This window comes from Alnus glutinosa, chromosome 14, assembly GCF_958979055.1.
Source record: "Alnus glutinosa chromosome 14, dhAlnGlut1.1, whole genome shotgun sequence".
NCBI classification, from domain to species: domain Eukaryota; kingdom Viridiplantae; phylum Streptophyta; class Magnoliopsida; order Fagales; family Betulaceae; genus Alnus; species Alnus glutinosa.
Genome location: NC_084899.1, coordinates 3873878 through 3885650, shown reverse-complemented (window position 1 = coordinate 3885650; position 11773 = coordinate 3873878). Strand labels below are relative to the sequence as shown.

The window sequence follows — 11773 nt, the reverse complement described above, 5'->3', positions numbered from 1 at the left end:
ATATATTACACTCCACATCTCACTTATATCTCACTAGGCTGATGGATATTTAGATTTTTTAATTTTTATTCATCTGAGGCTTAATGGATACGGCCACATCAGTCGAGTGAGATGTCATCGTTGTATATAAATAATGAATAATGCTGTATACTCCCTCGATATTACTAACGAGAGAGACTGAGTTTCTCACGAGGAGAAGAGTGTTTCTCCTCTAGAGAGATTTGAAAGCTTCTCTCACTTAAAACAAGAGAGAGAAGCCGGATAAAGATTCTATTATAGTTAGTTACTAGAAAGCTTGTTCATGTCTTTCTTTCTTTTACTATTGTTTTTCGACCTAGAAAATAAGGGTGCATTTGGGATTGCGATTTCGTAGAGAAAAAATGCGATTTTAAACCAAATCGCAGAAAATGAACCATTTGAAAACTGCATTTTTTAAAAATTGAGATTCGAAAACACAGAAAAGTGCTTATTCAAATCGCAGGCAATGTGGTACTTTTTTGAAAACGCAGTATTTTAAAAAGCTAACCTACGATTTTAAAGGCTAAACTGCGATTTTGCCAAACGCTTAACTGCGTTTTTAAAAATCATTTTTTTCAAATCGCACATTTTAAAATCGTACTTTTTGAAATCGCAAACCCAAACAGACCCTAACACATATCGGAAACTAGCCAAAAAAAAAAAAAAGCTTCGATTTTGTATTCAAGTTCATTCTATGTGCACTTCTCGCGTACGAGGGTAATTTTACATTTGAAATAGCACTATTTTATAACTAATCAGCCTTCAACTTTCCACCAAAAACACAAAATATAAGAAAAAACTTTTAAAAAAAAAATATCAAAACAAGAACAGTGAAAAGAGCACCACCCTTATGAAAAGCATGGAACCATGTCATCACTGTGGGCAAGCATAGGTTTGGAAACACCATTGCTAGAATAGAGGTTTAAAAATCAATCTATTTGCTTACGATTGGCTTGTTTGAAATCGATAGTCAAATCAAACATAAGTATTTTACAAGGAAATTATTTCATTTGACATCTATGGAGAAAAATAATTAAACAGAATTTTAAGTCTCAAACTACAATGCTGTGAAGCTAATAATCATAATGGGAATTATTATAATCTTATCTACAAAATGGGATTTCATACATTCTCTCACGTCTTCAACGATTCGTTTCGGCCCAAGTAACAGGTTTCGTTCTCACAAGCTTCATATGATATTTTCCTAAAACTCACTCCAATTCCTTTATAAAATCAACATTATCTACAAAAACCTGCAAAATGGACAAAGGAGTATCAACCTAAAAGAATCATAGAAGTATGTATGATCGTCAGATGAGAAAAACAACAGGAGCTGCTCTTATCAGACAAAACAAAGGACCAAATTAATCAATAAGATCAAAAGTTTACTTTGCACTTTGGCATGTCTTGTGTGTTTGTGTGTGATCATTGTTTGCAACTTGAATAACCTGGAGCAAGTTCCTTGTCTTTAACTTTTCTATTGGCACTAAATATTGACCTGAAGGAATATTTTCTAAATAGCTTTAAATTAGTCTTTACTCTCCTCCCGTTATTACTTTTATTCTATTGCACACTTACTCCAAAAGAACAGAAAAAAAAAAAGTCTGTACTCGCTTCTACACTAAGATGAGCCTTCAGGCTTCCCTTGAAATTATGTCTCATCCTTAAAGGCTACAAAAGCATTTATAAAGAAGGATTTAAAAATAAAAGAAAAAAGAATAGTAAATTAAGGAAAAACAACAATCACCACTGAGCACAACATAAAAAATGGGCGAATCCCAAGTAATGAGCCAAATACCAGCAAAAACTATCAAATTGCCGAGTTATGAGTGTCTCTGACCTAAGCCAAAGCCTTCCATGCATGCATCTAGGTAAATTTACCCAAGTATGTACTTTAAATACCCATAATTACATATTTTGTTCTGAACCATTATTGACAGTTCTAGCAGAGGTGAAAATCACTATGACTGCAGCAAAAAGCCAATCAAGTTATATATGCAAAAAGCTGTTGAAAACAAAGATTTGCCAGACACAAGCATGAAAACATAAAATGCAGTTATATATGCAAAATGCTGTTGAAAACATGAATTTCCCGGACGCGAGCATGAAAACAAAAAAATCTGTACAAGCCATACCGCCTTCCAACCATCAGGATCCAAGCATGCAGTAATCTTGGTGCTGATACCCGGTAATGGTCCAGGTTCCCGGGTAATCTTTCCTCCAGAAAGTTTAATAGCTTCTGCAGTTTTATAAACATCATCTGTGCCTATTGCAATCTGTAACAATGTAAGAAGTCAGTCTCCAAGGTCTGACGATTCAAACATGGTGTGATACTACTAATATCATGTCTTGTTACAAGAAGTAATAACCAATACCCACCAGCAAAACAGTTTTTTCAAAAAAAAAAAATTGAGGGGAAGAAAAAAGCTTTCTTTCCTTTTTCTTTTTTTGGGAGGGGGGGGGGGAATTGTAGAGTATGGTTTGTACCTGAGCATAAGCATTTCCCTTTTCATATTCGGTGACCCCATAGTTGTATGTCAATTCCAGAACAGCATTTTTGTCTTCAGGACCATAACCCATCATTGCTATTGTATACTTCATAAAAAAAACCACAAAATTATGTCATTAACGTAGAAATGCACATAAAAAAATAACTACCAAAAACTTTGCGACTCTTGAGTATAAACATTTTAATCAAAGGGGCAATAATAGCCAAGAGAATGTGCCTATAGAAAACCCCATAAAGGCCTGGGACTGGGACTCAAACACAGCTCAATACAGCTTAACCATAATGACCATAATTTACAGTCTAAAGATAACAGCCCCTACCTAAACAGACCCAAAAACGGATTTCCTTTAGCAGCTAATGTAAAGAAATCAGTGGTACTAAGCATGTTGGACTCGCAATCCTCAAAGAGGCGCCTATTCATTTCTGTCCCCAACCTTGAAGGAGGCAAGATTAAAGAAAAAACCCCAACCGTTTCTAATATTCCTCCAAAGACTCGCCCTATAAGGCCCTCAAGCTTCCTTTGAACACCAACCACCTCTTTGAATCCCATACTTCTTAACAATCATCTATCTCCATAAAGAATTCTCCTCTTGCCCGAATCTCCATAGCCATTTACCAAGGAGAGCTTTATTGAACATGAGATTTTTTACTCCCAACCCTCCTCTAGGAACTGAGGAACAAATAGTGTTTCAATTTACCATATGAAGCTTGGACTCCCCACTTGGTACATCCCAAAGAAAGTCTCTACAAAGACGCTCCAATCTCTTAGCAATGTCTGATGTAGATTGGATAATGAACTCTTAATGAGAGTAAGTCACCCTCCCTAAGTCAGGTAGATATTTTTCCAACTAGCCAACCTTTTTTTCAATTTTCTCGACTAACCCATCCCAAATAGTTTTAATTTAAAAGGAGTACCCAAAGGGAGACTCAAGTATTTCAGGGGAAGACAAAAGATGTTACAACTGAGAATATCGACCAGCTCTTCCTTATGTGGTACCTCCCTTACTACAACTAACCCAGATTTCCAGAGGTTGACCTTCCATCCCGAAATGGCCTCGAAACACAGTAGAATGTGACCCAAATTATGGATTTGATCACGATCTACATCACACATAATAAGTGTATCATCTGCGAACAGAAAGTGGGATATTTCTAGGGGGCAGCATTAAGAATGTCTTCCTAGAATCCTGATAAAAACCTCCAACCATCGCTCTAGAGAACATCCTACTGAGAGCGTCCATGACAATCACAAAGAGAAAGGGTGAGAGAGGGTCCCCTTGGCGAAGGCCCCGAGAACTATCAAAGAAACCATGTGGACTACCATTAAACACGATAGAAAAGAAGGTTGTGGAAATACAAGTAGATATCCATTTCCTTCATTTAGTAGCAAACCCACAACACCTCATGAGGTAGGAGAGGAACTCCCAATTGACATGGCCGTAAGCCTTTTCTAGGTCCAGCTTGCACATAATACCTAGAATTCCCGATCTCAACCTGTTGTCCAGGCATTCATTGGCCAAACACTCCCACCAGGCTAATAGGTCTTAAATCTCTAACTTCTAGCTGTCCTGTCTTCTTATGGATGAGAGAAACAAAGGTAGCATTGAGACTCTTTCTCGATTCAACAAAGAAGAACATGCCCATTGTACCTTCAATACACTATCAGACTCAAAGAGGCAGGGAAATCCATCAAACAATCCATCACACCATCATCTGCAACCTCCCATGACATCCACAACTAACCCAAAACCAGAGGATTAGTGGACGTGCCTACACGCGTCACCGAGAGGGAGAGGGAGAGGGAGAACATTATTGGTTAGAATGGTTGCTCTTTTGTCCTCAGGCTTGTATCCTTCTTTTGATCAAACAGCACTAGGTTGAAGGCAACGATTTTTTTTTTTTTTTCGATAAGTGAGGCAACAAAATATTCCCCTACCAATCTAGTCTAGTCCCTGATTTTAACAATCTTATCTATTAATAAATACATCAATACACGATGATATAGGTCAATCCATGTCTAGCCAAAGATTTCAAGATACCTTGTACTCTGGATTATCACGTTTGCGAAGAAGTTCCATGCCAAAGGCCTACATAATAAAAGGAGATGCAAATTGACAACTGTATCCATGACTTAATAGAGAATGCCAAAAGCAAAGAGCATAACTTAGCAACTAAAACTGCAAATGCTGAATCTTGCACAGAAAAACTCTCACCTTCTCATAAAAATTTATGGAACGATCAAGGTCACCTACACGAAGCATTACTTGACACAAGGGCTCAGGAGTAGGTCCCCTCTCCAAAAGTTCAAACTTGTAGCCATCGAAGTCCTCAACAAATGCAATCACCGTAGTGCCACCTTTGACAGGACCAGGCTCTCGGGTTACTTTACCACCCTTAGCCTTTATGAGTTCCACAGTCTTGGCAACCTAATCAGAGACCACAAAGATAAAACCCCAGTACATGTCTAGAAAGAAACAACTATCTAGAGGACAGTCTAGCATATGTGACCAAAGTGAAGTAGTAAGGAGATCGCAAACATCAGAGTAAAAAGAATATTAAAAGAAAAATCTACCATATAATTAAAGGAAGAAGATATGAAAAATCATTCAAGAACTGGAACTTACATCTTCAACAGCAATACCAAAGTGGCATATGATTAAAGGAAGAAGATATGAAAAATCGTTCAAGAACTGGAACTTACATCTTCAACAGCAATACCAAAGTGGCCAAATCCAGTTCCAATATCATACTTGTCAACTCCATAATCTGGAAGCATCATTAAATCAAAATGAATATCAACAAAAAGCACCAATAGCACGGCAATGTATACAATTGACTTCAAGAAAGGGCGAGGAACAGTGCTTATATTACTATTTCAGTATTTCATGAAAGGTTCAAAAGAAGTTCCATTGTTTCTTAAGGAAAGTTTGACAAAACTGAGCACTAGTTAGATGGCTTACTGTAAGTGAGTTCAATAACAAAGTGAGAATCTTCAGGCCCATATCCAAGAAAGGCATTTGTGTATCTCTCCTCTGGTATGTCACGTTTTCGCAGCAGTTTCATCCCCAGGCATTCTGTATAGAATCTGCAATCACCAGACAATTTAACTCGATCCTAAGTTTCCTCTCATACTAGTTGTTTATAAGAACAGATGATATACAAGAAGAGGCAGAGCATTTCATATCATACTGAAAAGACATACTTTATGGTTCTGTCCAAGTCTCCAACACGATAAACAACATGGAGCATCCTTCGCTTGTCTTTCTTGACCCACTCTAGGACATTTTCTTGGGCAGCTGCTGTGCTTGCTTGGGCTGCATTTCCAGCTGCGGCCACCGCCATGCTGTTACCCTCTCCTCTCAACAGCTTAACAGCTTTCAGACCAAAAGACTGTGACTGTGGAACAGCTGGATAACAACTGAAAATCATCAATTTTGTCTAAATTTCTGAAATTGTTCAATACCATCAATATACTGGTGTTTCCTATGCCAGAGCAAGACATGAGGACCACATTTCTTTCACTGTATGGGAAGTAAGCCACAAAAAACTTACTATAGAGGAGAAAACTCATCTAATGTGAAAAATATACCAATGCTTCAACCATCGTAATGAAGCAAAATGGGGATGCAACAAATTCAATAACAACCATATTCCTCAACTTCTAAAAGAGGCAAAATCCACACTCATAAGCTTCCAATTCCAAACACAGATTAAGCGCAATTTGTAGAGCCACACTCCCAGAATCTAACTTCACTATATACAAAACATAAATCAAAAGCAACGACACAGTTTGAATCATTCAATATCAGTCGGTGTGACAATGACGGCTTCACTTTTTCATACCAGCACCACTCGAACAATGACTTCACACATTGGCAAATGGCAATGCATACACACATACATAATATATATAGAACTATGTTTTCGTGCAAAAAAATAAATCAGTTTATTTAATGTGGTATCACTAAATTATATAGAACTAAAAAATTAACAAGCACAGAGCATCTAAAATTCCACACTGTGATAAACACACACTAGAAAACGGACCAAATTTCAACATTGCAAGCAGTTCAAAGAAATGAAATACCAAAGCAAAGAATATGTCTAGGGCTTAGAAAACTAAAGAAACACGTAGGGGATGTACCGCTACCGAGATGCATCATAGATAGGCGGCGAGAGGGGCTGTGGGGCGAGAGAGCAAACCGCAGGAGAGGCAGTTTCAGCGACGAGAGAGAGGGCCGAATCGTCGACGCCATAGGTATTATCCTCACCATCTCTGAACGGGAATTTCTCTCGCCGTGCAAGATTTTGCTCTGTGGCTCTGTGTCTGAGAGAAGTATGAGGGTCTGTGAGGGGCGAGAGATAAGCTTCTTTTTCTTTTTTTTCTTTTTCTTTTTTCTTTTTTTCCTTTTTTTGAATGGGGAAAGAATTAGAATAAAGAGAAAAGGCGGGGCTGCGTTTTAATTTCCAAAGGTTTGTTGATATTCTTTTTGTCTTTTTTGGGAGTACGACCGAATCAGTATTCAGTGGAGAGTGGAGACTGTGGAGTGGAGTGCGGTGGGAGTTTTTCTTCTTATTCGATTGCCGTACCGATGGACGTGCTTAACGAGAGCTTCCAAGGGTGCCCTTTTTTTTATTATTTATTTTAAATAATTTTAATTTTTTTTAAAAAAAAAAAACCCATACTAATTTTAATTAATTAATTATCGTTAAGATTTTTTAATTTGATAAAAATTAACTTGAATATTAAACAATCCAATCTTGAGTTTGTACAGATGTTTTATAATATTTATATATATTCATTATATAAACACGCATATATACATACACACAAATACATGTATATCTATATCAAGACTTAATCACGAGAACTCAATTTATATCTATCACGTTAGAAATAAATTTCTCTTTTATCTTCTTAAATACTTAGAATATTCTCATTACAAAGTAAAAAATAATAAAAATAAATTTATATTAGTTTATACGTGCTTATACAAGACGATTTGAATTATAAGAGTTTGACTCATTTAATAAACGAGTTTACATTTTTGTTCATGTTCAGTTCATTTAGTCAAATAATCAAATTTGATTTGAGTTTACTAATCGAGTTCAAGCTGTTTACAAATAACTCGATTCATTTACAATCCTACTTCTTGGACTAAAATCTTTTTGTCCTTTAAGATTTAAATTTGTAATTTGCACTTATAAATTTTAATAATAATTCCAATTTTTTACTAATTAAAAAAAAAAATCAATTTTTTTTTATAAATATGTTATTTTTGGATTATTTTTTCTTTCAATTTATTGTATCTTATATGTTACATGATAACTTAAATAATAAAATCATTAACTTTAGTTACTAGAAAAAGATGTGCAGTTGGATATATATGGGTGATTGCCTCTGAGCTGTTTGGCAACCAATTCTCACTTAAAGTTCATTGCCTTTTGGCCCATCAAGTACAGTGACAATATAACACCCCAGAAAAAAAAAAAAAAAAAAAAAAAAAAAAAAAAAAAATCAATAATAATAATATTAATTAATTAATAATTAAAATATTTTAAGAATATTATTATTTTCTTTTGGTATAATTAAAAGGGGTTAAGTGTATAAATATTTTTTTTAAGATTAAATAAATAAAATGCTATAAGTGTTAAAAAAAAAATATCTAGGAGGAGGTTAGTAGGATGTGTTAGGAGGAAGTGAGTGGGGGCTTCACTTAAAAAAATAATCCCCTCCCCTTCCCCTCCCCTTCCTTTTGTGAGAATTTTTTTGTTGTGTGAAAATAGAAAGTGATTGATGTGATATAAAGTAGAAAGAATTTATACGAAAAAGTGAAGAAGAAAAAAATTTGTATTGTAGTGATTTTTTTAATTAAATAATAATAAAAAATTATTGATGTGATATAAAAAGTAAAAAAGAAAAGAATGTTTTGAATTTGATGTTTTTTGGGAAAGGTAAATGTAAGGGGAGGGAAGGGAAAGGGAAGGGGAGAAAGTTAGTAAACGGGGCCAATATAACCTTCTTTTTCAAGGCAGATGTCCCTCAATGCGTGGCCCTCAAGTTTATAGAAACTTTTTCTTCAAGCCACGTTCACCCAGTGTACTGATTTAAACACACAAGGCCTCACTTCCTCTTCACCCCTTTTTGAACTGTGAAGCTTTCAAATTCAAAGAAACCAGCAGGTTCTTTATGAACTTTTTAGTAGATCCTTCATTAGCTTCAAATAAAATTATATAATATTCTTCTATTTTCTCCTTTTAAAACGCGAAGCACTAAGAACCAGACCCAATTTTTTTTTTTTTTCTTTCTTCCATTTCTTCTTCCTTCTCTGTTTTGTCTCTCTTTTCTTTCCATACCAACCAAACCAAAGAGAGACAAGAGGGATGGGGAAGAGACCGAATGAGTGGGGGAGGGAGAAGACCCAGCCGGTGGGTTCGCAGCCGGACTAGGCAGACGACGATGTCGGGCCGGCAAGCCACGATCCTGTGTCGGCGACGTCTCCAGAGAGCGTTTTTCGGCGATTTGTCTGGTACCCATACCGTAGGAAGCTCATTTTCTTCATGGGTAAGTGAAAAATTTATGGGTTTTATTTTTTTTTAAGGTTAGGTTATTAATTAGAAGAGTTTTCAGTTGAATCAAACCCTTAGATTTCAAAATTTAATTTGTGGGTTGTTAGAACAGAATGGGTATCGGAAGAATTTTGGGTAAGTTTAATTTTTAGGCTTGGTTTCCATTGTTTGGTTTGTTTCTGATGAAATTCTTGGAGAAGTCGTAGAGTTGTTGATGAAATCTTGTGGGTTTTGATCTGTGTGGAATTTTTGGTAAATATGAGTGGTGTGAAATTTTCTTATGAGAATATCGACTCCCTGTTGATAATCAAATGGTTGTTAATTAAATTTGAAGCTTAAATTTGATAATGGGTTTCGGTTACCTTGATTGTTTTTTTGGTTGATAATGGCTGGGTTGATACCTGTTTCAGTTATAGAGTTAAGTATTGGTTTTAGGTTCAACTTAACTAAATCAATTGGAAATTTAACTTCTTGTTGGGTTTAATTATTGGGATTTCATTATATATGTATTGGCGATCATTTGCCTACGTATTTATATTCATTTGTTAGTTCTGTAAGCCCTAAGCTATTTTACTTACATGTTTTAAAGTTCAAGTTAATTTAATATATATATATATATGACCAGTTGTTTTGTAAATTATAGGTAGTTTCTTTAATCATAAGTAATAATAGTCAAACCATGATTTATTTATTTAGACAATAACCTGAAGTTTTTTTTAAAAAAAAGCTTATAGCATATTGTTGAAATAACTAAATTGATGACGTATGAATTAGTTAAATTCAATCTTATGAAGGATATTTGATTTTTATTTGGAAATGCCCTTTAAGTTTATCTTTTGATATTAGTAGAATAAATTTTAATTATTCTTTGAATGGGCTCTAAAAATAATTTTTATGGTCTAATCTAGGTAGAGATATTTAAAAGTCTGCTCAGAAAATTCAGGTAAGGGAACACAACCTAAAAACCCCGACGAAATTTTAATAAAACTTTTCAAAAGAAAAAGTCGAGGATTTTTCCTAAACTCCTTTATTCCTCTATATTAATTGTCACTTTACATTATGCCATGACATTATGTAAAGTTGTATTTGTGCACCATATCGTATATGTTGCATGTGCTCCTTGTGAGCGAAAAATGATGGCATCATCGTAATTATATGTGCATATATTACACAGTTTTACCCCACGGCTGCATCGTATTTTGATCCAGATTTATATGGGTAGTATGGCAACCACACCAAAAGTGTGGGCTATCGGTCGGGGGGTTTTCACCTAGGGAAGTTCCTAACCCGTCGACTCTCCCCTGTGACGACAGGATGAGCGATTAGGTCCTTCGGGATCGATCCTTTTGGACGTGTCAAACGTAACGTGCGCCGCACACGATTAAATTGCGGAGATGGGCCGGTGGTGGATAAAACTTTCACACTGTTTAAATGATTCATGCATCATCACACATTTTAGATATAAATGTTATTATTTCATTATTCAGTACTCCTTTTAGAATTCTGAAAAATATTATATTTATTTGCTGGTTGTGATTTCCTTACTGAGTTGTCGAACTCACCATTTTTCCTTACAAACCTTTTCAAATGAAGGTATATATCATTGTCATGAGGGGGGAGTTCCAGTGGGACTCCTCGTTATTAGCGATCCACAGATATGGCCGTATCAGTGGGAAACTTGGACCCACTGCTCAGTGGATTTCAGAAGATGTAGCCTTCTGTAAATAGTAGTAGTTTAGTTCTTGGGAACTCCACTGTCGACATGGACTGTAGAGCTAAAAGATTAAAGTAGTACCGTTTTATTTTGTTATGGTAACTGTACACATTACCGTCCTTTAAGTAGTTAGGAGGTTATCTAGCAATTATGATTGTTAGTTTTTGAAAATTTCCTCCTTACTTTTGAGATGTAATAAACTGTTAACCCTAGTGTAACATTTTGATACTGCTAATGTAGATAGTATAATTAGTTCTATTACTCATGTCCTGGGACTCTTGTCTTTAATTTTTACATAGGCTCACTTAGTTCGCGTTTTCCTTATATCCCAAAAGGGATTTGATTCTTGTACTACACCATCACAAAAACTGCACAACAACTCTTTACATGAAGGTGGGCCCCAGTGTGTGAGACTCACCCTCATGTGAGGGGTTGTTGTGCAGTTGTTGTGATGGTGTTGTAAATCTAACATTTTCCATCCCAAAATGGGGGCGTGACAACAATTCTACAAAAAAAAATCTTGCCAAGTTGCCACACTCAGTCCCTCAGCTTTGAAATTTATTTCCGTTGAATTTTCGGTCCTTCTGCCCAGCCCATTTTCCTCAGTTTTCTAATGTGCGCCTCATCTCTTCTTACGACTTTGAGCCTTTCATTCTTCAGTCTTCACGCCATCAACCCACCTCCCCTCCGACACGCCATCACACGCTCAGTCTCTTCAGATCTCCATCTCTCTCTCAGAATCGCTTCCCTCAACTCTCTCTTCTGAAAATTGATCTCCTCTCTCCATATCCCCTCAATCACAAGCGAATAAAGGAAAAGCTTGTGAGACTCCCCATTTTCGAGCCAAACACCATCAACGTACCATGCTCTGTGATTCAGACAATGGGCAGAAATTTGTGACCGTTTCCCCATCAATTTTTCCCCTATCCTTCCTCACCTCTCTCCATTATTACCCCAACCAC

At 36.0% G+C, this 11773-nt stretch overlaps 1 protein-coding gene across 2 annotated transcripts; it reads right to left on the bottom strand.

The window, feature by feature from the left end:
- Positions 1-933: 933 nt before the first annotated feature.
- On the bottom strand, positions 934-6907 carry LOC133857831 (probable lactoylglutathione lyase, chloroplastic). 2 transcript variants are annotated; one of them, XM_062293184.1, is made up of 9 exons: positions 6678-6907; positions 5730-5934; positions 5488-5612; positions 5229-5293; positions 4741-4953; positions 4567-4614; positions 2506-2613; positions 2154-2294; positions 934-1271 (listed from the first exon to the last, which is right to left on the bottom strand). In XM_062293184.1, the coding sequence occupies exons 1-9, from the start codon at positions 6799-6801 to the stop codon at positions 1230-1232; spliced, it is 1071 nt and encodes a 356-aa protein (XP_062149168.1). In that variant the 5' UTR covers positions 6802-6907; the 3' UTR covers positions 934-1229. The 2 variants fall into 2 exon arrangements, with proteins under 2 accessions (XP_062149168.1, XP_062149167.1); XM_062293183.1 differs by having other exon boundaries at positions 6672-6905.
- Between the last annotated feature and the right edge of the window lie 4866 nt (positions 6908-11773).

Coding starts and splice junctions, on each gene's coding strand:
- LOC133857831 (XM_062293183.1), bottom strand. CDS start 6,801: ATGGTGAGGATAATACCTATGGCGTCGACGATTCGGCCCTCTCTCTCG. Junction 5,613..5,729: donor GACTTGGACAGAACCATAAA/GTATGTCTTTTC, acceptor TGGTGATTGCAG/ATTCTATACAGAATGCCTGG. Junction 2,614..4,566: donor GTGATAATCCAGAGTACAAG/GTATCTTGAAAT, acceptor TTTTTTATGAAG/TATACAATAGCAATGATGGG.